Source organism: Beta vulgaris, chromosome 8 (genome assembly GCF_026745355.1).
Source record: "Beta vulgaris subsp. vulgaris cultivar EL10 chromosome 8, EL10.2, whole genome shotgun sequence".
Taxonomy (NCBI): Eukaryota; Viridiplantae; Streptophyta; class Magnoliopsida; order Caryophyllales; family Amaranthaceae; genus Beta; species Beta vulgaris.
Window position 1 is genome coordinate 38,652,084 of NC_079209.1, and position 27,957 is coordinate 38,680,040.

At 35.7% G+C, this 27,957-nt stretch overlaps 1 protein-coding gene across 8 annotated transcripts in view; it reads right to left on the reverse strand.

The window, feature by feature from the left end:
- Positions 1 to 7,039: 7,039 nt before the first annotated feature.
- LOC104901423 (alcohol dehydrogenase-like 6) overlaps positions 7,040 to 27,957 on the reverse strand; it is a 28,038-nt gene continuing 7,120 nt past the window's right edge. For 2 of the 8 annotated variants that reach the window (XM_057391030.1, XM_010689005.3), the window contains 7 exons: positions 25,327 to 25,649; positions 24,474 to 24,556; positions 24,306 to 24,381; positions 24,156 to 24,217; positions 23,844 to 23,939; positions 23,595 to 23,756; positions 7,040 to 7,788 (listed from right to left, as the gene is read on the reverse strand). In XM_057391030.1, the coding sequence (XP_057247013.1) occupies positions 7,672 to 7,788; positions 23,595 to 23,756; positions 23,844 to 23,939; positions 24,156 to 24,217; positions 24,306 to 24,381; positions 24,474 to 24,556; positions 25,327 to 25,649 (919 nt within the window). In that variant the 3' untranslated portion in view covers positions 7,040 to 7,671. Of the gene's footprint in view, positions 7,789 to 7,917; positions 7,942 to 18,248; positions 18,391 to 20,494; positions 21,326 to 23,594; positions 23,757 to 23,843; positions 23,940 to 24,155; positions 24,218 to 24,305; positions 24,382 to 24,473; positions 24,557 to 25,326; positions 25,650 to 27,957 lie in introns of those variants that run through there. The other 6 variants (XR_791203.4, XM_048634459.2, XM_010689004.4 and 3 more) reach the window with 6 other exon arrangements.

The following is a 27,957-nucleotide window of genomic DNA, read 5'->3' on the forward strand; positions in this document are numbered from 1 at the left end:
AAACATCTTAAGATTGACTGCCATTATATTAGAGAAAATGTGCAATATGATTTTATAGCCATCCATCATGTTAGCTCTCATATGCAAATTGCTGACATTATGACCCAGACACTTGGTTCTGTCCAACATAAATTTCTCACTGTTAAGCTTGGAATGGTTCTCTAACTGACTCTTATTCCAGCTTAAGGAGGTGTAAATAAGCTACTAATGCTTATTAATTCATCACTGCTAGCTCACATTAGTAAGTTATAAAGTTAGCTTCTACAAGTTAGTTAGAAGTTTGTATGAGAAATTTCATTGATGTATACTACCTCTGTTTTTATTTAGTTGCAACAATTTCTACTTTTAGGTGTTTTTTTTAGTTGCAAGATTTCCCTTTTTAGGAAAGCTTTTGGGATAATTTGACTATATTACCCTTAATTTACCTACTCTTCCCATTTAATTACAATACTAGTAATAGGGGCAAGTGGGTCAATTATACTCTCTTTTCTCATTTCTTAAAGTTTGTGCAAAAAGGTGAATGTTGCAACTAAATAAAAACAGAGGTAGTACTCCCTCCGTCCCAATTTATTTGCTACATTTTGCCATTTAGGTGTGTCCCTTTTTATTTGCTACATTTGCCAATCTTACTACAAATGCTAATAAAACAAACAACTTAAACTTCAGCCTAAAAAATTAGCCCACTTAAACAAATACCCTAAACCCACCCAACCCACCTAACTCTATTTATTACCCAACTCCCCCCATTTAACCCTACCCCAACCCCCCTATAATTACTCCCTCCAAAACCCTAATCTCATTTCTTCCGTCACTTTCCTCTCTCTCCTTCTAACTCTCTCCCTCTCCTTCTGATTCTCACTTTCCTCTCTCTTCTTCTTCTTCAAACCCTCAGATCTAGGGCTTTTCACTCCAAATTTGTTGAAAAAAAAGTAGATTAATTATCTACTCTTTTCTGCGATCATTATAAACCTAATTTTTGTGGTTTTTGAGTGATTTAAGAAAAGCGAGTCCCCTGTTTCTTGGTTATTTTTGGGTATTTCATGAATGAGTTAACTCCGAAATCAAAGAAACGACTCTTTGATTTGATGGACGAGTTGGATGCGGAGGCTAAAAATTCTAGGGTTTCAAAAAAAACCCTTGGATTTTGGTTCGTTTTGTTGGGCTTGTGGCGCGCCTTCAGGAAAACCACCAGATCTTCAATTTGGTGGTGTAGTTGAGGGCAAAAAACCTGAAAACTTGGAAGATCCACCTCCGGAAGGCTTTAAATCATGGCGAGCTTACCTCTGTTGGTATAAAAACCATCTCGAAATGGTTTCCGAGCGTCCCCTTTCAAATTTTGGCTCAGATCGGTCCACTCCTTAACTTAAATCTCTGTTTTTAAAATTTTAGGAAGTTTTTTTTAACATGCTTTGCCTGTGGGGTTGCGTTTGTTTAGATTGCATGTTTAGATTTTTGTGTTTTTTTTCATGTTTTTGGCTCGATTTGTTTATACGCATGTTGTTTTTGCCTCGATCTGTTTAAAAACTTGTTTATTTTCCCTTGATTTGTTTTATGTATGTTTATTTTGCCTCAGTTTTGTTATATATATGTTGATTTGGCTTGATTTGTTCGAATAAATGCTAAGGTTGCCTTGATTTGTTTGATTTTTCCCTTGATCTGTTGTTTTTGTGCTCTAAATGTGTATAAATGTTTGATTTGCCTCGATCTGTTTAAAAACTTGTTTATTTTCCTTTGATTTGTTTTATGTATGTTTATTTTGCCTCGATTTTGTTATATATATGTTAATTTGCCTTGATTTGTTCGAATAAATGTTAAGGTTGCCTTGATTTGTTTGATTTTTCCCTTGATCTGTTGTTTTTGTGCTCTAAATGTGTATAAATGTTTGTTTTTGCCTCGATCTGTTTAAAAACTTGTTTATTTTCCCTTGATTTGTTTTATGTATGTTTATTTTGCCTCGATTTTGTTATATATAGCCTTGATTTGTTCGAATAAATGTTAAGGTTGCCTTGATTGTTTGATTTTTCCCTTGATCTGTTGTTTTTGGCTCTGAATGTGTATAAATGTTGATTTGACTCGATCTGTTTAGAAATATGTTTATTTTCCCTGATTTGTTTTATTTATGTTTATTTTGCCTCGATTTTTTTATATATATGTTCATTTGCCTTGATTTGTTCGAATAAATGTTTAGGTTGCCTTGAGTTGTTTATATTTTCCCTTGATCTGTTCTTTTTTGCCTCTGCATGTGTATAAATGTTTGATCATGTTTATATGTTCTTTGATCTGTTCTTTTTTGCCTCTGCATCTGTTTATAAAAGTGTTATTTTCACTTTATTTGATCATGTTTATATGTTCTTTGATCATGTTCTTTGTTTCATTTGATCATGTTCTATGTTCTTTGTTCTGATTTGATCATGTTCCATGTTCTGATTTGTTCATGTTGTATGTTCTTTGTTTCATTTGATCATGTTCTATGTTCTTTGTTTGCTTTGATCATGTTCCATGTTCTGATTTGATCATGTTGTATGTTCTTTGTTTCATTTGTTCCATGTTTTATGTTCTGATTTTGCTTTGATCATGTTCCATGTTCTCATTTGTTCCATGTTCTATGTTCTGATTTTGCTTTGATCATGTTCCATGTTCTCATTTGTTCCATGTTCTATGTTGTGATTTTGCTTTGATCATGTTCCATGTTCTCATTTGTTCCATGTTCTATGTTCTGATTTTGCTTTGATCATGTTTCATGTTCTCATTTGTTCCATGTTCTATGTTATGATTTTGCATTGATCATGTTCCATGTTCTCATTTGATCATGTTCTATGTTCTGATTTTGCATTGATCATGTTCCATGTTCTCATTTGATCATGTTCTGTGTTCTGATTTTGCTTTGATCATGTTCCATGTTCTCATTTGTTCCATGTTCTATGTTCTGATTTTGCTTTGATCATGTTCCATGTTCTCATTTGTTCCATGTTCTCATTTTGGTTTGATCATGTTCTATGTTCTGATTTTGCATTGATCATGTTCCATGTTCTCATTTGTTCCATGTTCTATGTTCTGATTTTGCTTTGATCATGTTCCATGTTCTCATTTGTTCCATGTTCTACGTTCTGATTTTGCATTGATCATGTTCCATGTTCTCATTTGATCATGTTCTGTGTTCTGATTTTGCTTTGATCATGTTCCATGTTCTCATTTGTTCCATGTTCTATGTTCTGATTTTGCTTTGATCATGTTCCATGTTCTCATTTGTTTCATGTTCTATGTTCTGATTTTGCATTGATCATGTTCCATGTTCTCATTTGATCATATTCTGTATTCTGATTTTGATTTGATCATGTTCCATGTTCTGATTTGATCATGTTATATGTTGTTTGTGTCGGTGTGATCCTCTAGGATGAAATGAGATGTTACATCCAAATTATTACTCCATTTTGCATTTAAACACTGGTAAAATGATTAGGATTGTAGTATAAAGAATTGATGAGGCATATGTGTTACATTTTGGTTCTTGTTTGGCTGTCCAATAGAGTTTTAATGACATAATATGTTTACTTGAGAGGTGCACTTTGTTCCTCAATGATGAATGAGGTCTGATGATTTAACAACCTTTGGACATTATGCCTTTTAAGACTAGACACAAGCATATTGCCACCAATTTTTTGTGCTCTTCTTTTCAACTTTACCTTTGTTTTAATAGCATGTGTTGAGTATTATGGATGAGTGGGGACTCCTTGAGAGGAACTTTAATCATGCCTAACTTGTGTATTTATAAAATTGGCCTTCATTATCATTTTGTTTTAAATATGATTGAGAAAAAAATGAAATCTGATTGAATTTTTCTTGCAACAATGTTTAATTTGATTTTCTTTTTTTTCTCAATCATTTGTTTGATACAATGAACTCCTGTTTTTTGTTCTTAACTTCACATGAACTTTTTATTTACCATAACTTCACATGAACTGTTTTATTAACTTAACATGAAATACTAACATGCACTACTGTTTTTTTAAACCTGACTATACATGAACTATTTTTTTAACCTAACTGTTTTATTATGGATGTTATATGAACTGTTTTTTTTTTTACTTAACATAACCCAAAATGTTTACATATTATAAATGTAAAGGTTTAATACAAAATGTTTGTAACTACATATACAAAATGTTTAACAACCTATATATGTCGTATTTTACTTACAAAAACTTATGTTGTTCTTGCACTCTAATGCCCAAAAAACTGGCCTTCAAATGCTCATTGCTTGCTGTATTTTGTTTATATTATCCCAATACCATCATCTGAATCTGATTCCCCATGGTTTGCTTTTTCTTCTTCATCTTGAAAATGCCCTTCTTCTGCCCATTTTCTGCTCTCTTCTACTAATTGTGGACTAATGACAATAGATGTTGGTAACTCACCCCTCCTCTCTAGTGATTTCTTCTCCATGTGTGGTATGTGGTAATTGTTGTTACCCTTCACTATTAGAGTCTCCTTCATCACTTATTGTAGAGTTAACCAAATATGATTGCATAGCTTAGGATCATAGTTGTCAAATGTCTTGTTCACTGCCTTCACCAACTGTTTCACACTTCTAGGTGCTATTTGATCTTTTAATGTTTGAATTGCATTAAAAAAACCAAGATCTAACACATTCATATCTGGTGACTGTGCTGGCTGATTGATTAATCTGATATCAAAACCATCTTTTTGTGCTTCCAAAGTGAACTGCACATCATTACTTGCTATGTGTGGCCTTGCATTGTCTTGGACAATCCATATTTGCTTGCATCCATCCTCTGGCCACTTCTCTCTTATAGATGGCAATATGTGCTTTATCAACTTCTCCCTTATGACATCTTTTGTGATGCTTAATTGAGGTTTGGTTTCAATCACCCCTGCATCTCTGTTACAACTTGACCTCTTTGCTGCCACCTCTTCTATGAATGGGAAGATTCCTATCTTCCCATCAAAACTGACCTCTCCATTTAGAGTTATGTGTGGCCTTGCTAGTGCAGCTATGCACATGACTTTGACTATGAATCATCTTCTATATGGCTCTACTTCACCCGGAGCTAGGTAGTACCTTTGAGAAATTTTGCTCATGCAAAACCATTTCTCATCCAGAACCAAATTATACATGTTGCTGAATTTTGGTATTGTTTGGATAGTGTTTGGTATGATGGAACCCAAACACCACAACACCCTTGCAACCTTATGTGCTGGGGTCAGATGTGATTTATGGCATTAGTGTGTTTTTTTATAGCCCCCCTTTTCACCAACCTCTGCAATGTAGACTTATCCATACCTAGGGCTGCTGCTGTTGCTCTTACACTTGTCCTCTTTCTTAGAGGAATTGCAGTTAATTGTTGAGGATCCAATTGAATTCTTTTTCTGCCTACCCTCCCTGTTTTTTTGTGATTCACCTCTATCATTGCATTTTGTTGGAGTTGTTGTCTTACATTCTTCCATATTCTACCAATTGTCCACCTTGAAGTCTTTAACTCAGTTGCAATTCTTTTTATAGCCCCCTGAGTTATAGTGAATCTGCCATTTACTTTTCTGTATGCTACTTGTTGTAGTCTGTTTGCAATATGACATCTTGCATGATTGTGCAAAAAATGGGTCCTGTTGACCACTTGTTCTGGCTGTTGCTGTTCTTCATGTTCTTCAGCTGATTCACTATCTGTCCAATCATATTCTGAGACCTGGACATCTGAGTCATCATCTAACCACTCAGCAACAAACTCATCTTGACCATTTCCATGTTCCATTTCTTTGAAGAAATCTGCTTCTTCTTCAAGTGAATCTGCTGGTGCTCTGTTAAGGTCAAAGGCCTCTGGTTGTGGTTGAAGTTGTAATTGTGGTTCTGGTTGTGGTTATGGTTATGGTTATGGTTATGGTTCTGGTTCTGGCAGTGGATCATTCAGATCAAAAGTTGGGTAATTTTGTGGTGAATTAAGAGCTGATGGGGATGGTGTTGAAGTGTTATCAATAGAACTGTCTAGGGGGGCCATAGCTAAGCTATGGATGGCAGACATGTTCAAGCTGAGAAAGCTTCTACACATTCCTCAAGTGAAGCTATGAAATCAGAAATGGCTTCTAAAAAACTCTATGATGATTTTTCTGAGAGTTAATCTACCCAAACCCCCCCCCCCCAAAGGAAATGGCTACTGTTTGGTGTCTTTGATGGTGGTGGCTGGCTGCTGGTTGGTGTCTTTGATGGTGGTGGTGGCTAGCTGCTGGTTGGTGTCTTTGGTTTGGTTGATGGCAGTGCTGAAAAAATTTAATGCAAGTGCAAAAGTGGTTGTGTATATATAGTCCCCTGTTGCTTATAAATTTTTTCCAAGTTTTTTGGAGGAAAATTCAATTCCCCCTTAATTTCGAATTTTTGGGGAAAATTTCAAACCCCTGTTATGTAATTTTGCTTAAAAATTTTGGAGGGAAAATTTTAGTTCCCTTTGGTTGTATAATTGTAACTGAAATTCAATTCATTAATTATTCCTTGTAAAATTTTGGAGGGAAATGAATTCCCTCCTTCAATATAAACTGTCGCCTTCTTTTAAAAGCATGTGGGCCAAGACCTTTTTTTGGCTTTTAATCAGCTTTCTCACACTATAACTAAACACCATTACTTTTGTTTAATTTCCCCTCTGTACAGTGGGCCCCACTGTTTTCCTTGGTCTTTGTGAAAAAGTGCTTGTAGCAAATAAATTGGGACGGAGGGAGTATATATATAATCATTATGTTAGATTGTAATAGTTAGATTCTGGTGAAATAAACATAACTCTACTTTCTTCTTCAATTCTCTCTACTTCTCTCTAATATTTCTTCATTAATTCAGCTTAGTTAGCTTGAATTCACAAAAATTTATTCGGATCAGGTGATCAAGCAACAAAGATTAAAGTATTGATACGATAGTACTCGAAATATTTATAGATTACAGAGAATGTCACACTTTTTTTGCTGCGCAACTTGGGTGCCCATCATCTTCATAGCATGATTTTGGTCGTTGAACTAGAAATTCTTTAGGTTCGATCCACAATTGATACAAGGTATAATGGCCAATTTGCGCCAATTAGAAGGGTTTTAATTTTTTAATTGACTGTCATTGTGTAAGGAGCAAAAACACCACAGCAATACCATTATAAGAACAATTCTTACCCAACGCCTCAGATGTTTGATGTTCACTGTTCTATGGGTGACTTTTCCACAGTTGGACTCACTTTGTTTACCCATTTGAGATGATTTCTACCTCCTACCCTCAAATTTCAAATGTAGACTGTAAATAAACAATACATACAGGTCGTAAGAACTGAATTCATTTGAGCTTGAATTAAGCTTACATTATTGCCTCACAAAGCTCCAGCCACCGAGAAAATCATCTTATATAATTCCTTATGCCAAGAAGAACCAACTCTAAACACGACGATAGAGATCCACAAGCTGCATCTCTCAACTAGTATACACCTTTCAGCCACCCGTATCCGAGCTTTGTTTTACCCAGAAAAAGTGTAAAGCTGAATAATAGCACTGAGATCGAAAGCTTTATTCAGTTATTGAGAGAATGTGAGTGCATTGACCTAACTGTATATCCTGTAGAACTCAGTTATGTAGATATAATATGAAAAAATTGAGCAGCATATCATTGTTTACCCTGATAATATATGCTGAGATCTAATTTGGCATGTGAATTACACAGCGTAGACAGTTCCCTTTATTCATTAGATCAAAAGCTTGGTTGATATCTGCAAACCGAAGATTATGAGTGATGAACTGATCTACTGGAATTTCCTGTGGCCGAATCAAGAACAATATATTAGTGGGTGAAAAAAAAAATAAAAAACAATTATTGGGGGCAAATCACCATATTTCGAAAGAGAAAATTTACAATAATCCAATTTTATGCAGAAAAAGTCACACCTAACAATAAAGCTCCGCCCTTGCCTGCCAAAACTCACTAAGCGTTAGACAAGTACTACTGTTTCACAGGAAACTAGAACATAAGTGGGGATGTTTCCACAGCAAGAATGACTCGTATCACTTAGGCTCCGTTTGATAGGGTGTAAAATATTTTCCATGAAAATGAGTTTTTCTTTTTCTTTCATTTTCCGTTGTGTTAGGATATAGTGCTAATAGTGCATAAATAATATACGATATATAAATATAAATATGTATTGAATATTATTCTTAATAATGTTATTTTGTCTCTTCAATGATTACAATGCTTATATAGTAGTGTGATTACAACAATAGTATAGTTATATGCTAAATAATTAAAGGTTGTTCTTATTATTCTAACAATAACATAGTAATTAATAGTTATCAAATGCTAAAGATAGATGAAATGAGGAAGGCCTTCAATATTTTAACACTCCTCCTTGAAGAACTTCCTTTGAACGCCAAGCTTTTCTCTCAAGTACTCGAAACTTGTTTTCGAAAGAGCTTTTGTAAATATGTCAGCAATTTGTTCTTCTGAGGCACAATGAATTAAGTTGATCTTTCCTGCACTTTCAACTTCACGTACAAAGTGATATTTTATTTTTATATGTTTAGTCTTTCGATGTAGTAGTGGATTCTTAGCAATAGCAATAGCAGATTTACTATCACAATATATCTTCGTTGGTTGTTTTTGCTCTTCTCCCATTTCTGCTAAAATTCTTCGTAGCCAAATAGTTTGATTTGCAGCAACACATACGACAATATACTCTGCTTCCGCTGTTGATTGAGCCACGATATCTTGCTTTTGACTTAGCCAAGAAAATACTCTATTTCCTAGTGAAAATACATATCCCGATGTACTTCTCATATCATCTATGGATCCAGCCCAATCGCTGTCTGAATATCCAATTAGTTCAGAATTTTTAATGGGCCTGTACCATATTCCATAATATGAGGTTCCTTTTAGATAGCGAAGAACTCTCTTGATTGCTTGTAAGTGTATTTGGCTTGGTTTCTGCATAAACCTTGCTAACATGCTTATAGCATACATCATATCTGGTCTTGTAGCTGTAAATATATATAAACTCCCAATTATGCTTCTATATTGTTTAACATCAGCATCTTCGGAATCATCTTCCTTGACTTTTCATTCTGACCTAACGGAGTGGAAATCGGTTTGCAATTTTCCATCTTAAACTCTTTTAAGATGTTTTCTGCATATTTCTTTTGACTTATGAAAATCCCTTCTTTGGTTTGTTCAATCTCCATACCAAGAAAATAATTCATTAGACCAAGATCAGTCATTTCAAATTGCTTCATCATGTCTTGCTTAAATGCTTCTATCATTGTTGGATTGTTTCCAGTATTGATTAGACATCCACATAAAGTGATAAGATTATGACATTAGTCCCATCCATTTTTAGGTATAATGTTGCTTCATTAGGACTCCTCTTGAATCCTTGTTGAATAAAGTAACCATCAATTCGACTATACCAAGCACGTGGAGCTTGTTTGAGCCCATATAGAGCTTTCTTTAGCTTCAGTACTTTATCTTCCTTTCCTTTCACTACAAACCCTGGAGGTTGTTCAATATAGATTCTTCTCGAGAAATCCATTTAAAAAAGCAGACTTTACATCAAGTTGATAAATTTTCCATTTTCGTTGTGCAGCTAGAGCAAGAATTACTCTAACTGTATCTTGTCTTGACACCAGACCAAATGTCTCATTATAATCAATGCCGAATTGTTGTGAATATCCTTTTACTACCAGTCTGGCTTTGTGCTTTTGAATTGAGCCATTTGGATTGAATTTTGTCTTGAATATCCATTTTACACCAATGACATCTTTGTTTGGTGGCTTATCTTGCAATTCCCATGTTTGATTTTTCTCAATCATGCGAATTTCTTCTTTCATAGCAGCTCTCCATTCTTCATATCGAGAAGCTTGCTCATAGTTTATTGGTTTATGAGTAGTAAGACAACAAAATTCACATTGTTCAAGATCAAGATATGGGATTCTTTCAGTAGTGTCGTATATGTCAGAGATTCTCCGAGTCCTTCTTGGAGGTGATTCTGTAGAGCTACCAAAATCAAATCCATGAGAATCAGATTCATTATTGTCGATCGCCTCCTGCGAGCGTTGACCCGTCTGATTAATAGGAATAGATATTTGTGGTGTAGAATAGTTTTATTGTTGTTGTTGTGATACTAATGGTGTTGTCACATATCTTTTATCAATGTCATTTTGCTCCCAATTCCATGACGCACCTTCGTCAAACACTACATCCCTGCTAACTTGAATTTTATGAGTATATGGGTTATATACTCTATATCCTTTAGATTGAGAGCTATAGCCAAGGAAAATTCCCTTTTCAGATTTATCATCAAGTTTGTGACGCTTTTGATCAGGTATATGAGCATAACATATGCATCCAAATACCCTTAAATGACTTACAGATGGTTTATATCCAGTCCATGCTTCAATTGGTGTTCGGTCTTCTATTGCTTTTCTTGAGAGTCGATTTTGAAGATACACGGATGTATAGACTGCTTCTGCCAAAAACTTGTTAGGCATTGCCTTATCCTTTGAGCATTGATCTTGCCATCTCCATTACGGTTCTGTTCTTTCTTTCAGTCACGCCATTTTGTTGTGGTGTGTATGGAACAGTAAGTTGATGACGTATACCTTCCGCATCACAAAATTTGTTGAATTCTGATGAGGTATACTCTGTGCCGTTGTCGCTTCTGAGATTCATGATTTGTGAAGAACTTTCTTTCTCAACATAATTCTTGAATTTATTAAATGTTTTAAAGACCTCAGAACGATCTTTCATGAAGTAAACCCATGTCATTCGAGAATAATCATCAATGAATAAGATGAAATACCTGCTATCATCAAGAGAAGGAGTTCTCATTGGACCACATACATCTGTATGTACAAGTACAAGCTGTAATTTCTTTGTCGCTCTTCGTGCAAGTCCTTTTGGAAATGGGTGTCTTGTCATTTTTCCCAATTGACAACCAGGGCAAACACCAATTATATTTGACATAACTAGTATATCCTTCACCATATTTCTCTGTGAAAGAAGTTTTAGATTCTGAAAATTACTATGACCAAAACGTTTGTGCCATAGCCATGTAGCTTCATCTTCTTGAGCTTGCATTACCTTTTCTTTCCCTTCATATTGCCAATTTAAACATTTTCATTTTAACATTAGCAACTTGATTTTTTTTGTGGGTCCAATATTGCACATGATTCATCCTTAAAATGGACAGAATATCTATTTTGAATCATTTGAGGAACACTAGGGACATAAAGAACATCTTTAATAAACCTTGTCCCCAGTTTTGTCTGAACAACAATAGTGCCATTGCCTTCAGACTCCACCATTGATCCGTTACCCATTTTGATAGGGATTTTAACAGATGTGTCAATGTTGGTGAAAATATCAAATTGCTTTGTCATATGATTTGTGCATCAACTATCTATAAGCCAATCATCCTTTTGTAACTATTATTTTGATTAGCATAAAATAGATAACCTTCTTCATCAATTGTTTCTGAAACGCTTGCTTGTTGTTTCTTAAATCCGCATACATTTTCAGTATGACCAAAATTCTCGCAATAATTGCATTGCAGTTTTCCCTTGTGCCAACAATTCTTTTCTTCATGATTTGTATTTTTACAAATTTTGCAAGGAGGAAATTTACCTTTTTGATTTTTCTCTCTATTGTTGTATGAATTCTTGTGCTTGAAATTTCCTCTTGAATTATTATGAGGTTTCGACAATGAGGGTTTATGCCTTGATTGGAAAGCTACCTCTGGACCTTCTGACGATGTTTCATCATCCCTGATATTCACTCTCAATTCATGTATTTGTAGAGAACCAAGAGAATCCACAAAGAGATAATTTTGTAATATCTTTTGACTCTTCAATTATTTGTGCGACTAATTTAATTTTTTTTGATAAAGTTAATAACATTTTCTGCACAACTCGTCAATCAGTTATATCTTCACCCATGGTTTTTAAGTGATTCACAATTTCTATCACTCTTGCAGAGTAATCTTTTATACATTCATCTTTTTTCATCTTCAAATTATCAAACTCAAGTTGAAGAGATTGTAATTTGACAGCCTTCATTTTCTCGATTCCTTGAAATTCACTTTTCAAGGTATCCCATGCTTGTTTTGCTGAGGTAGCATTCATTATTCGAGGAAATACCGAGTCTGTAGTAGCTAAGTGAATTTTGGCTAATGCTTCCGCATCCTTTTTTTGCCAATCAACTCCTCCTACAGCAGATTCTCCTTCATTTGGTGTAATTGTTGGTACACCTGATTCAACGACTTCCCATACTCCAAAAGCACGTAAAACAGTCTTCATTCGAATGCTCCAATATTCGTAATTGCTACCGTTGAAAAGTGGAACTTCTTGTTGGTTTATTGTGCTTGTCAATGCCATTCTTTTTTTTTTTTTTTTTTTGTTTTTTTGTAGATAATATTGTATTTTATGAAGTATTTCTAACTTTGCGGAAATCATGCTAGAGCCTTCTTGATCGTTCTAGCTCTTGATACCACTGTTAGGATATAGTGCTAATAGTGCATAAATAATATAAGATATATAAATATAAATATGTATTGAATATTATTCTTAATAATGTTATTATGTCTCTTGAATGATTACAATGCTTATATAGTAGTGTGATTACAACAATAGTATAGTTATATGCTAAATAATTAAAGGTTGTTCTTATTATTCTAACAATAACATAGTAATTAATAATTATCAAATGCTAAAGATAGATGAAATGAGGAAGGCCTTCAATATTTTAACACGTTGTTTGGTTTGATAAGGGGTGTAAAACAAGATTTCCATCAAGGGAGCTTTAGGTGAAAATCATTTTCCTTTCAAAAAGAAGGGAAAACATATTTTCCTCCCTCTTCCTTAGCAACCTTTTATTATCCTCTTATCCATCCTCTCCCTTCCCCTTTCAATTTTCTCTTTTCCATAACTTTTTTTACATTGAACCAAACAAAGGAAAATTAGTTTTGCATTTGAATTTTCCATTGTAAAATGTTTTACATGAAAAATCATTTTACATTGAAAATGTTTTACATCCAACCAAACGGAGCCTTACAGGCTACAACAGTATAATAATAGTATATGAATTATCTCCAATTAATGTGCAAATGCATGGAAGTCAATTAAAAATTAAACCATGTTCCAGTCGAAGTAGAACCACTTTAGGATATATTAATGATACAGATACAATAAGGTAGGATTCTTTTATGAAGTTCATTTACCATTTCTCACAAAGATGTAAAAAGGTTTATTTGTATAATTAAGAAAGAAGTCAAAGAACCAAAAGAGATATAAACACAACAGGAATCAAGGATAATTAGACAAACTCGTCATGTTGACACTGTTTTGGTTTCTATCGAGAGACATTCCGCCAGTTCATGACCTAATAAAATGGCCCCTATGTTGGAACTTAAAATTCTATTTCCATTTACAAAATCTTAATTTCTAGTAAGAGCATTAAGAGCATATCGACTGGAAGTTAATTAACACTACCCCTAGTGCTCAATCCAAACCCCCCCCCCCAACCAAAAAAAACCACTGTAAAAAGGCCCCAATGTTGTTTTTGTTGTATTTTTCGTCACCAAGTGGCCCAAACCCATGAATTCTTTTTCACTAATGCTGTTGCTTGACAGCAAGGCAACTATCTCCTTAGATACTATGTAAAAAAAAGTTTCACCCTCATGTATTCCATAATGTCCTAGGATTCCTTTCCAGATGTCCTAAAATTTGTCTTCTTTTTATACCATTCACATTATGGGTACCAAATGCACACACATCTATTTGTAACTTGTAATAGAACAAACGCGAAAGCCCATTCACTGTCGGTGTCAAGCCCAGATAAAGGAGGAGAGTTGTCGTAGCCTCGTAGGTTACAACCAATGTAAAACTTAGATGTATCCATTAGAATGCATCATTATGATATTTCCATAAGGGTGTTCCCTACAAAGCGACCTGCTGCATTCTTAAACCTTGGTGCAGTGAATGAAGTAAATGCTACTTAACCTTGGGAAAATGTGGGAATGAAGAGAGCATTGCAAACTTTAAGGACACTAAACAAAGTCAAAGGTATATCAAAAAGCTAGAGTCAAGAGATGATGAAAAAGAAATATATAGGACAGGTAAAAGAAAACAAGTGTTGAACATGGATCCCAATGATCAAAATTCAAATGTGTGAGTGATTAAGACTAAAGAACCCTAATCCTGTAAAAAGAGATCAAGGATAGATGGAAGAATACCTTGATGAGTTGTTAATGTAATCCAACTTAGTATAGCATGAGACATCATTGTCGAGGAGTGGGAACTGGGAGTATGCGTACTTTAAAAAAAAATAGAGGTAGAGAAGGCATTAAAGAAAATGAGACAGAAAAAAGAGTAGCTAGCCCATATGGTATTTCCAAGTGAGGTTTAGAGGATTCCTAAGGAATGTTTAAATATGTTAACAAACTTATTCAACAAAAATTGGTTTTCTTTGGAAGATTGGAGGCAAAACAAATAGATACCGTTGTACAAAAACAAAGGAGAAGGCCAATACTCCTCAAATCATCAGGGATAAGCTTACGCGTCCTACCATGAAATTGTGGGAGAGTGTGATAATGTACGAGCAATTAAGAGAACCAATCTGGGTTATGCCGGGATGGTCTACCATGAAGGCCATTCATCTTATGAGAGATGATGTAGTACAGGGTGAAAAAAAAGGACCTATACATAATTATTATTAACCATGAGATGGCTTATGAAAAGGTATCCAGATTCCAGAAACATGCTTTGGTAGGTAATGTCGAAGAATGGTGTACCATATTAATATATTAACTAAGTTTAAACATGGTATCCAGATTCCATAAACATGCTTTGGTAGGTAATGTGGTAACTAGCTCCAGAATCGAAAAACCACATATCTTGTTGATTACTAGCTTCTTCATGCGCTAGCAACAATGTAGGACTTTCTTCATTGTTTCTTGACGATTCAGCAAAATTCAATCGATTTCCTTGATCCTTATATATATTGCAACAATTGGATGCATAATGTCCATATTTTTGACAATTAAAGCATTGAACATCTTTTGCTTTACCACGTTCATTAAAAACTTTTTCCTCTGTTTGACCCTCTTCCATGGCAAAAGTTTCTCTCATTGCCTTGGTTACAAGGTTGACAGTTATCGCGAGGTTGGTAGTTATCACGACCTCTACCTCGTCCATGGAAACCACCTCGTCGATTTCCACCTCTTTGTTCATTTGATGACAACTTTGATTCAAGTGTATGCTCTATCATAGCTGGTCCATCATTCTTTTGAATTCTTTGTTCATGCACTTGAAGTGATCCAAGAAGCTCTTCCATCTATAAGATATCAATGTGTGTAGATTCTCCAATTGCAGGTAATACATGATTAAATTTTCTATTGCAAGATCAAAGTATTTTCTCGACAATCTTAGTATGTTCAATCTTTTCTTTGGTCAGTTTTTGCTAGTTAACATTTGTTAGAAGCACATAATCATTATCAGAAATAGACTCAATTTATGTCATCCTAAATTTCTAACCCTCTCGACTCCTTTAAATATCGTTGCGAGTGCATCCCAAGCTTCCTTGCTTGTGGTTGCGTTCGAGATCTTTACAAATGTTTAGCGGTCTAATCATGGATAAAAAAAAATACGGTTTTTTCATCAGATACCCCTATGGTTTTTCAAAATTCATGGGGTACCCTGGTTTAAAAAAAATACACCAGTACCCTTACTATTTTCACAAAATGCATGAAATGCCCTTAATGACTAACAGTGTCAAATTTCCATTAGTCATTAGGGTTAATTAACCCTTCTAACCCAAAATAAACCATCTAAACCTGACCATAACCCTAACACTAACCCTCTAACACTTCACCCCCACCCTCCCACCACCGATCTTCAACACTCCCACCACCCTCGGCAACCGCCCTCCCCTCACCCCACCCTCCCACGACCCTCGTAGCTGCAACTCCCCCCCTCCCGCAGTTGTCGAATCCCCCCTCCATAACTAAACGGTTGGGCTCATCATCTTCCTCAATAAAATCACAATCTTTTGACTCTTGAGTTGTTTCTTGATCTATATATTTTCCTTCCATTGCATAGAGTAATATGGTGAAAAAAAATTAATGGAAAGGAAAACTTTGCAATTCAGACCTTCCATGTCACTCAAAATTCTACTCCAAATACTATAGGGGGGTCGGGGGATTCGACAACGGGTGGGGGAGGGTGGGGGAGCTGCAGGTATGGGGGTGGTGGGGGGTGGGGTGAGTGAAAGGCGACTGCATGGTGGGTTAGGGGAGGGGGGTTGCCGAGGGGGGTGGGAGGGTGGGGTGAGTAGAGGGCGGCTACAGGGTGGGTTAGGGGAGGGAGGCTGCCGAGGTTGGCGGGAGGTTCGGGTGAGTGGAACGCGGCTGCAGGGTGGGTTAGGGGAGGGCGGGGACCGGTGGTGGGAGGGTGGGGCTACTAGGGTGGTGGGAGAATGGGGTGGCTGGGGTGGTAGGAGGGGTGGTGGAGCAGTGGTTAGGTTAGGGTTAGGTTAGGGTTAGGGTTAGGGTTAAGGTTAGGGGTAGGTGTTAGAATTAGGGTTTAAAAATAGAAAATTAGAGTTAATGACTAACGAAAACGTGACACCGTTAGTCATTAAGGGCATTTCATGCATTTTATGAAAATAGTAAGGGTACCTGATGCATTTTTTAAAAACAAGGGGTACCCTATGAATTTTGAAAAACAACAGGGGCACCTGGTAAAAAAACCCTAAAAAATAATGCTCTTTAATCATTTTTCAAATTTTCTTTCAACTCATCTTCTTTTCTCGATCTAATGAGGCTTTTGTCTCATATGATGGTTTTTCAAACCCATCACTAACAATTTCCCACAAATCTTAAGAACCAAATAATGCTTTCATTTTGATACACAAATCTTCATATTGGTCTTTTGCTAATTAGGGTACTTGAGGCCGAACAAAGTTGACAGACATTACCAAATATTTTAATAAACTGGCTCTGATACCAAATGTAGCAGTTAAAAATAATTTACGAATTGCTAACTCAAATAACAACAATAATTATGTGAAGGAAAATTAATATGGGTTACAACCCGGATAACAAAACAAATTCTTAATATATATAGATATCTGAAAATAACACTTTTAACTTCATATCTCCCTTGTTTCTTTTTATTCTCCTCTCTTACATTAAAAATAAAACATTGGATTTATATTATCTAATTTTGTAAGCATGTAAAGGATGAGGATTCTTCTCATTTCCAACCTCTCACTAATTTTAACAAACATTAATTAAAGTAAACTAATATTAGTGTTTTCTAAATCAAGTTTGGTGATTTTCAACACTCTTCCTCTACCATTTGAGTTGAGTAACAATGAGGTTTTTAGTGGGTTTGTGGTGATGTATGGTTACCACATGCACACGCTGCCCGCCCGGTCTGGGTCAGGGTCATGGGTCATGGGGAATAAACTTAACTTAACTATCTTTTTGGATCAATTATTTAATAACATTTAATGACAGTTTTTTGTAACCAATAAAGTTATTGTTTCTCCCTAAGTGATCGTTTTCCTTAATTTCTCTCCACGTCTTTTGCCATTAACCCCAGTTAACCGTTTTTTCCACTTCTTACAAGTCGTGTATCCCTGAAGGTTGATTGTTGTGAGTCTGTGTGTTGTAGCGGGGCAAATTAGACTTTAAGGCGGTGTCTAATTCACGCCACGGTTGTTCAGATAAGTTTATTTAATTCATTACCGGTTTATGTTCCTATATTCTAAAGTTGAATTTTTTTGTTTATGTTCTTACAAAACTATGCCCGGTGATATTCCTAATAATAATGTGCCTATTTTGAATGTCGTCCCTGTTACCAATCCCTTTGTCCCTGATTTATCTTAGTTAGAACCTTTTAATGGGTAAAATTATAAAATGTGGTCTGACCAAATCGAATTTTTCTTGGGTCAAATTAGGGTTGATTATTATTTGTCTGTTGATGCTCTTGAGAATTTCGCTAGGGATTTTGTAAAAGATAATAAGACTTGTCGTGGGATGTTATTGCACTATATGACTTCGGCCCTTTACATGATTTATAGTAAGTCAAAAAATGATAAGGATATTTGGGATGCTTTGATTGCTAAGTATGGTACCAATGATTGTAATTGTTGGTTGAAGTTTTTCCATATCTGATGATGTGTATGTTTTAGATCAAGTTTATGAGTATGAGACTTTATGTGCTGGCGGAAGCCACTTGTTTACTTGAAAAAATACCTATTTCATGAGAAAATTTTGTTCATTCCTTTGAAGCACAGAAAAATTGAGGAGTACAACCGTATCCAAACCAAAAGGAAATCAATTGATCACTCTTCCTCTACTGCTAATAAAGCTGTATGTAAAGGACCAAGAGGTAAGTGTCCAAATCAGTTTTATGGTACAAGGCAGACCAAAATAACTTCAAAGGGAAACATCAGTTTAAGGGAAGTTGCTTCATCTATGGTATATATGTGCATGCTCCCAAGGATTACCGTCAAAGAAAGGAAGCTCAAAGCAAACCAAAAGAAAACAAAGCTCAAGCCACCCTTGCCGAAGATGACATCATTGCTGCTATGGTGTTCGAGGTCAAATTGGTAAGCAATGTTTAAATGGGTCGTGGACACTGGTGCAACCCGCCACATCTGCTCCAACAAGGAGATGTTCCAAGACTATAACAAAGCTTTAGAGGAGTATGCATCTTCATGGGCAACTCAAGCACGCACTGTGAGTGTTTTAGGTAAAGGAAAGGTTTTCCTAAAACTAACTTACGATAAAACCATTGCTTTGCATAATGTTATGCATGTCCCCGATATCCGTAGAAATCTCATTTCTAGTTTTCTTTTAAATAAACCTAGGATCAAGTTAACTTTTGAATCTGATAAACTTGTAGTAATCAGAAATGGTGATTTTGTGAGTAAAGGCTTTTTTAATGGTGGACTTTTTGTTTTGGATGTTGTTATTGATAAATAAATTTCTACTGCTTCCGTTTATATTGCTGAGTCTGTTTAGGTCATGTGAATGTTCATCCTTTAAAAGGCTAAAACAACTTAGTCTTATTCCTGACTTTAGCAATACATCTTTTGATAAATGTGAAGTATGTGTAGAAGCTAAGCACCCTAAGAAAGCATTCAATAAATATGTGTCATTCCTCTACTTTATTAGAGTTAGTCGATATGGGAGGAAAGAAATATTATATTACATTTGTTGATGACATGTCAAGTTATACTAAGGTTTAATCTAATAAGGCCGAAGTTGAAAACCAATTAGACCTTAAGATAAAGAGAGTGAGATCAAATAGGGGTGGAAAATATGATGGAGCTCCCGATACACTCGAACGAAATGGAATAGCTGAGCGAAAAAATAGGACCCTTAACGATATGATGAATGCAATGCTTATTAGTTTAGGTATGCAACCTAACATGTAAGTGAGGCTATTCTTTTTACTTGCTATGTTCTTAATCGAGTTCCCCATAAGAAGTTAGATAAAACTTCCTATAGATAAAACATCCTATGAATTGCAGAAAGGTTATAAGCCTAATTTGGGCTACCTCAAAGTGGGGGTTGTTTGGGTAAAATAGGAATTCCTCGCTTTCAAAGGAGTAAGATTAGACATAAGACTCTAGATGGTATCTTTATTGGTTATGCTTCTAACACTGCTGCATATAGACTCATTATTAAAGATGCATCTTGTTTTGGGTCCTATTAGAGAGTCATGATTTGTTGAATTCTTTTGAGCATGATTATCGTACAATCATGTTTGCCTGCTGCATCTTCTTCGACTTTGTATCATGACATTCCATCATCTGGTGAAACCTCATAACCTAGGAGTAAGAGCTAAAATTGAGTCTAATTTCGGACCTAGAATTGAGTCTAGTTTCGGACCTGACTTTATTACTACCTTTCTAGCTCAGAAAGAGTGTTTAAATGAGATGTCAATGCGTTTGTATTAGAAGAGAACCCTAGAACCTATTTAGAGGCCACGAGATCTATAGACTCAAAGTTTTGGTAAGAGGTTATTAACACTAAAATAAAGTCTATTATGAGTAATAATACTTGGATTTTGTCAGACCTTCCTAGAGGTTGTAAGGCCCTAAGTAGTAGGTGGATCTTTACAAAGAAATGCAAGCTTGATGGGTCCTTGGACAAGTATAATAACAAGGCTAAACTTGTAGTTGGAGGGCATCACCAAAAGAAAGGCTTAGACTTCTTTGATACTTATTCTCCGATGACTAAGGTAGCCACCATTAGAGCATTAATTGCACTTGCATCTATTCATGATTTGGTTGTACATCAAATGGATGTGAAAATTGCATTTTTGAATGATTAGTTCAATGAGGAGATCTATATGAAGTAGCCTGAAAGATGTGGTCCCGGTCCTGGTTAAGAGGACAAGGTATTCAAGTTTATTAGATCTTTGTATGGTTTGAAACAAGCACCAAAACAATGCATAGATAAACAAATGGTTTTTTGGTAAATGATTCTAATGCTTGTGTTTATTCCAAAATTGATGAGCTTGGTTATGTTTTCATATGTCTATATGTGGATGATATGTTAATTTTTGGGACCAATATAGACGTATAGCAAATGCAACTAAGAGCTTCTTAAATTCTTATTTTGAGATGAAGGATTTAGGAGAGGCTGATGTTTTTCTTAAAATAAAGATTACAAGAACGTCATATGGGATGTCTTTAAATCAATCTCATTATATTGAGAAAATATTGAAGAAGTTTGATTAATTCATTGCAATCCTGTGAAATATGATTCTAGTATTCATTTGAAAAAGAATAAGGGTGATAGTATATTACAAGAACAATATGCAAAAATAATCGGTAGTGTAATGTTCTTGATGAATTATACTAAACCTGACATAGCTTATGCTCTGAGTAGATTGAGAAAATATGCTCACAATCCTAATCGAGGGCATTGGGGTGCCTTGATTAGATTGTTGAAGTATCTAAAAGGCACTATCAATTGGGGTCTGCATTATCAAAGGAAACAAGTTGAAGGATTTTGTGATGCTAATTGGGTGTCAGATAATGATGAAATTCAATCTACTTGCGGTTATTTGTTTACTCTTGCTGGAGGAGCTATATCATGTAAATCATCAAAGCAAACATGTATTCCAAAATCTACAATGGAATCTAGTTTATTGCTTTACAATTGGCAAGCCAAGAAGCAGAATGGGCAAGGAGTTTCCTTGCTAATATTCCATTGTGTGGGAAGCCAGCTCCATCAGTTTTTGTGCGGTGTGACTCGCAAGCAGCAATTGGGGTAGCGGATAATCAAGCCTATAATGGAAAGAGAAGGCATCTTCGCTTTAGGCATGCCATAGTTAGAAATTCGATTAAAAGTAATGTATTGTCACTCGAGTATGTAAGGTCAGAGATAAATATTGCTGATCCTCTTACCAAAGGCCTTTGTAGAAAAATGCATAAAGAATGGGTTTAAAGCCTATTGTGGAGTAAATTATAATGAATATCCTTCCTTGGAAATCCTAAGTTCAAATGGTCAAATGAAATCACAAAAGAACTCAAGTTATTGTATACTATTATCATACCTATTAATAAAAGTGATGTAGTATTTTGTTTTATTATAGTGTTCCATGTGTAAGGTTGAGCTAAGAGCTCTTAATAAGTTTATAGCCTTAGTTAAGGTGGTTTGTGATAATACAAACTTGATGAACTTACCTATGTGAATGTTGGGGTTATGCCTAATCCCCTATGAGAGTCACAAAACCTACTCTAGAGCATTCATAAAAATCCATGCTAATTGTGGGGCACACCGATATTCCAATTGCGAGAACGTTTATTGATATGAAAGAGGTTGAGTGCGCAACTATCCTTTGCTAACTTCGTGAAATGTTCAAAGAGAAATCTACTTATTAAAACAGTAAGATATATTTGTATGCAGTGAGTGTCCATTCAAGTCCATAAGACATTGACACTTCAAAACCTAGTATCTATTGCCCATATCATCTTCTTTCAACCCTATTTCTTTCTGTTTTCTTCTTTTGAATCATGTGGGGGATTGTTGGAGTTTAAGTTTTGCTTCAAAAGAATATGAAAAATCTTTTGCCTTTTGTCCCATATTGAAAAAATAGAAGGGAAGAGTAAGGTTTATAATTCTTACTCTTGCTCTACCCTTTGAGTTGAGTAGCAATGAGGCTTTTAGTGGGTATGTGGTGATGTATGGTTACTACACACGTGCGCCGCCCGCCCGGTTCGGGCCACGGCCATGGGACTTGGGTCTTATCACGTTTGTTTTTCCACTTCCTATAAATACCAGTGTTTGGGTATTCGTTGAAGACAGAGAAAGCCTAAACACATCTTCCTCTTCTCTTCCGATTTCCTCTATTCAAGCCAATATTCTTGAGCGTTCTCAATCTACTTTTTTGTCGACTCCAAAAAGGTAGAAGCCGTGTATCCCTGGAGGTTGATTGTTATGAGTCCGTGTGGGCGGGGTAAATTTAACTTTAGGGCAGTGTTTAGTTCACGCCAAAGTTGTTCAGATAAGTTTATTTCATTCGTTAGCATTTTACCTATTGAATATAATCACATTGGCAAAAATGGAGAAAAGCAACACGGAAATTATTATGACCATAGTGTACCTCTAAATGAGTGGATTTGATCATATATTATTCTATCTTTGCTATTTGGTGACCAAACTAAAAGACAGAGGGGCGAGGAGGCATGCCGCATGGCAGTAGTTGCAATAGAAGAGGATGACGTAGGTGATGGAGGAGAAGAGAGTGGCAAAGGGGTGGAAGAGGAAGGTTGGTGAAAGAAGAATTGTTGCTTGTGATGAAGCCGAAGTCTGACAAGGGGGATAGGAGAAATACTATTGTTGCTGGAGAAAGGAGGAGTATTTCAGGTTCTTTTGTGCAAACCAAAGAGTTTAAGATGATGGGTTTTCATTCTTTGGTTGAACCAAAAAAAGAAAAAGAAAATATTTTCTGAATTTGTTTCCTTAGCGTTCTGTATCTTAATCCTTTTCTTTGCTTTCCCAATCTATATATCTTTGCTTTCTTGCTGGAGAAAGGAGGAGTATTTCAGGTTCTTTTGTGCAAACCAAAGAGTTTAAGATGATTGGTTTTCATTCCTTGGTTGAACCAAAAAAAAGAAAAAGAAAATGTATTCTGAATTTGTTTCCTTAGCGTTCTGTATCTTAATCCTTTTCTTTGCTTTCCCTATCTATATTTCTTTGCTTTCTTATTAGTGAACCAAACATCCCCTTGCTGTTTTCATGCCTTTATATCTGTTGATCTACAACATGTGTTTGTTTAGAATCCTAGAATTTTACTTCGGGTTGCTACTGATGCAACCAGCAATTGTATATGGTATATTAGCGTGTTAGCTATCTATATCTGTGGGGTTTTTTTCTTCTCTTAGTTTTCTTTTGATTGTTGTAGTACCATTGCCTTTGGAATGACATAGAATATTTACCAACTTCCGGTGAAACAACTATTGTGGAATGCAGCCTGTAACACTACTTGGCTCATGATAACAAGCCAATAAGGCAAATTATTAGAAGAGTTCTTGAAGAGAATTTTGTTCTCACCTTCCTGATGTACATGTCCACCAATTTAGGAATATCTGACTTAGGTTTCCACCCTCCAATTAGTGATCCTTTCAATGTTCTCCCAGAAAGAAACAATCCATAATGAGCTCTAACTTCAGGCTCCACCTTTGGTACTCCAAGAGTAACTGTCACACCCCATCCCTGGAAGAACCACAGAACGAACATTTAAATTTAAATTCAATCAATATGTTCTCCTTAAAAGGGTTTAGGAAGAAATGAGGATATTACATCACAGCATGAGAGCAAAGCATTAGTTACAGTTCCAGTATCACCCACACACTCAAATGCATAATCAGCACCTCCACTAGTCATACGCTTGATGACCTGCGTAGGAACAGCAAAAACATGTGATATTTTGTGAGCTTATGCAACAAACGCAGTCATTGCTGCAGATTCGATATCTGGGATCACAACAAGGCTCATTAACAAAATTCCGCAACACAAGCAGCCAAAACAAGGGGGAAGTTCTTTATAACCAGAAATTCCAATTCATATCTGTGCGTGTCCATGATATAACAGCCACTAAACGCCACTACTAACCTGATGTATAGGTTCTTCATGGTCTGTTGGGTTGACAAGTTGTGTTATTCCAAATGACCTCGCTGCATAAGAATCACCAATAGTAATCAGTTTTTCTAATCTTTTCTGACAAGCAATACGGAGAATTCAACAAACAGAACTTTTTCGCACCCTTCTCAAATTTCTCAGAGTTTGTATCAACACCAATTATTTGGGAAGCTCCTCTTAGTTTGGCACCTACAGCTACCTGATGGACAACAGGATTAACAAGGCGCAAACGCCCTTAATAGCAGCCCATTGTGAAACATAGCACATGAAAATATAAAATGCACTACTTACCGAGAGACCAACAGTTCCAAGGCCAAAGATCACAACCGTTGATTGTTTTGATATATCAGCAACCTTCCAAGCAGCACCTAGACCTAACTCACGTTCACAAACTTTAATTAGAAAAGCTCGTGTAAGAAAATATTTGATTGAAGAATTATGATACGGTTGATATACATTATGTATGAAGCATGAATAATACTATAGACGCAGTTCAGTTTACTGTCCATTGTTTTATTTACCATGCCTAGATACTAGCATGTAAAATAGGATCGGTTCAAATAAAAGATAACAATAATGTCACAGAAATAGAGGCCCCTCGTATCACCTTGTAAACAAAAAGAATGAAACACGGGAAGGAGGAAAAGAGTCTGGGAAAAGTGATAATAAAACACAAATCTAGATCTCAATCAACCTTTTCGGAAGTCCTCACCTAATAGCAGATTCAGAGGTATGAAACCATTTGCATTTAATTATCATAAGTCTAGATAGAACTGATCCAGTTCTCGAAAATGTTTTCAAGGGTTATAAGTTATACTCATTTTATCCCCAAATAATATTTCAAATCTTGGGTTCGCATTGGGATAAAGAATTTTTGTTAAATGGATAAATATATGTATTATTAAAATCGGGTATAGGAAACAAGCAAGAGAAAGTGTGAAGCTCAATTTGGGACTTATGAAAAAAGGAAGTACGAAAATTACTACGAGGTGGAGGAAATAAATACTTTATTTGGCCTTCCATTCAAGAGCTTTGGAGTTGTGAGATTTTATTAAGGACAGCAAGAATTTCATAAAGCCACATGAGGAAGACTAGACTAAGAGACAGCAGTTGATAAATAGGTGAGTCCACTATCTATACTTACCTGCAGCTACTCCACAACTGAAAAGACAAATTTTGTCCAAAGGAGCGTCAGGTCTCAATTTAACAGCACAACCAGAGTGAACAACAGTGTACTCACTGAAGCTTGAGACTGCACAGTAATGATAGACAGGCTTGCCTTTGATTGAAAAACGTGTCTTCTGGTCACTGTGCATGACACCTTTCCTTTCCAGACCAAGATTCTGACACAAATTGCTTTTACTAGATAAGCAATGTCTGCATGTCAAACACTCTCCTGTAAATAATGTAAGCACATGATCACCTTTTTGGAATTCTGTCACCCCTTGCCCCACACTCTCAACGATCCTGCAAGGTTATACCTTCCGTTATCTAACTGTCTCTTGATATCATAAACAAAACTGCCTCTACCAGAAAGAAGAATGCTCCCTCCAATACCTTGCATATTTTCCAACTCATTGGTACGATATATTTCTATGATACAATTATACTTATACGCAAGTTTATCATTCTCTCACTCACTCGAGATTCTCCATAGGATATACGCTATGAACAATAGGCCATCCACCCAGAAATAAATCACATTTCCCAAATCCCTGAAAGTAAGGGATTCACCATATATGTTAACCAAAACACCCTCTGTAATAGTTTTTTTGCTTTTCATCCTCTCTCCACCCTTTGTAAAAGGGATATTCAATCATATTAAATATTATTTTAGAGAATGTGATAACATTTTTCAAACACTCTGAATATTATAGGTGAATATAATTTTCAGATGGAGGACGAAAGAATTGATGTTACTAAAAACAAAATCAGCTAGCTAAACAGCCTCCTTGATCAGAAGTCCTGGCTCGATGTCAGGCTAGTCCCCTGGCAGAAGCAAGTGACATGCACTTCTCTTCTCCCCAGGGTTAGATATTAGACTAATGGATAACGAAACAAAAATGACATACACTAGGGGACAGGTGAATATCTGATAAGTTTGAACTTGAACTGCATGAACTAGATAATTTGAGTACATCGTTCCTACAATTTTTTTTTTATATTCAGTATTTGTGCAGTCAGGTCATGCAACAAAATAGGACATTAATATGAATTAATTCTGACCATGCCAAACCAGTCCATTTGATTTAAAAACTGTTACCCATAAGTGGAAATTTCATGTTGACGAGTCGAGTACTATTTGTTATCTGAACTCTAAAAAGGTGAGTTAATGTTAATCAAAAGTAAATATTTTTAAAAGTGACTTAGAGCAAAAGAGTTTTTTTTTTCTTTTTGGGAAGTGATAAAAAGTTATATTACAAGACACCTTGGGATATACCTATAAATGGAAGGAGGCTAAGGATAAAAAAAGCTCAAGCCCTTAGGCTACCATCAAGCAGCTTAGCTACAAAAAGTAGCCTCGCAACAGAAAACTTCACTCCAACTATAGTAAAGCCTCGGGATTGGAGCTTGATTGCTTGAAACATTGACGTGAATACCCTTAAAAATCTCTCGAAGTGCAACACCAAATTGGCAATGGAATCATTTTCCACACATCAGCAAAGGAAACTTTTTACGTCCTTTTCCACATCTTCAGAGAACATGGTTGAACCCAGCTTAACCCAAACAAAGCTAGCTAATATTGAATGCAAGGCTGGAAACATCACATGAAGCACAAGCTATATTTAATCCTATCAAATAGACAAGTACTCCCTCCGTCCCGAAATACTCTTACATTTATCAAGGCACGTAGTTATAGATGATAAATTGTTATTTGGTTATCAATTGTTATTTTATTGAAAAGTAGATGTGATAGGAGTTCAGAGTTACTAAAAATGGTATTATTTTATTGTAAGGAGAGAAAATATGGGTCATGGTTAGACTTGGTAGGTAATAAGAGTGATATTATTTTATTTGGAGGAGAGAGAGAGTGTGGGCCAATAGTTAAAAGGTAAAATGATTAAAATAATGGTGGGTCATATCCCAAAATAGAAGTGTAAAGAGTATTCCAGGACAGGTAAAAAAGGAAAGTGTAAAGAGTATTCTAGGAAGGAGGGAGTAATTATAAATCAACACCTTGGTGGTCTTGTTAGGTATCTAGATTGGATATGTTTAGGAATAAGATTGTTATTCCTAATCTATGATGAAGTAGGACTCTCTACTTAGGTTGTATAAATATATTCTATTGATGAATGAGATAGATGATTGAAATTAATCCTAATTTAACATGGTATCAGAGCCATAAATGCAGAGAACCCTCCTAAGTCATTTAAAGAAGCTATGATGCATGACGGGTGGTGTGGAGCCATGCGAGCTAGAAAAAAAGCTTTAGAGGATCAAGGCACATGGGAATTGCAACCTCTTCCTCCAAGTAAGAAGGCTTTGGGGAGTAAGTGGGTGTATACAGAAAAATATGATGAGCATGGAAAATTGCAGAGTTTGAAGGTCAGATTGGTTATCTTTGGCCATAATCAGGTGGAAGGAATTGCCTATAATGAAATTTCCCCTGTAGCAAAAATGACAACAGTTCGTACTTTCCTAACCATTGCAGTTGTGAAAAAGTGGGATATTTATCAGATGGATGTCCATAATGCATTTTTGCATGGTGATCTAGAGGAAGAAGTGTATATGAAAATTTCTCCTAGTTATTAGGAAGGAAATACTAATCTGGTGT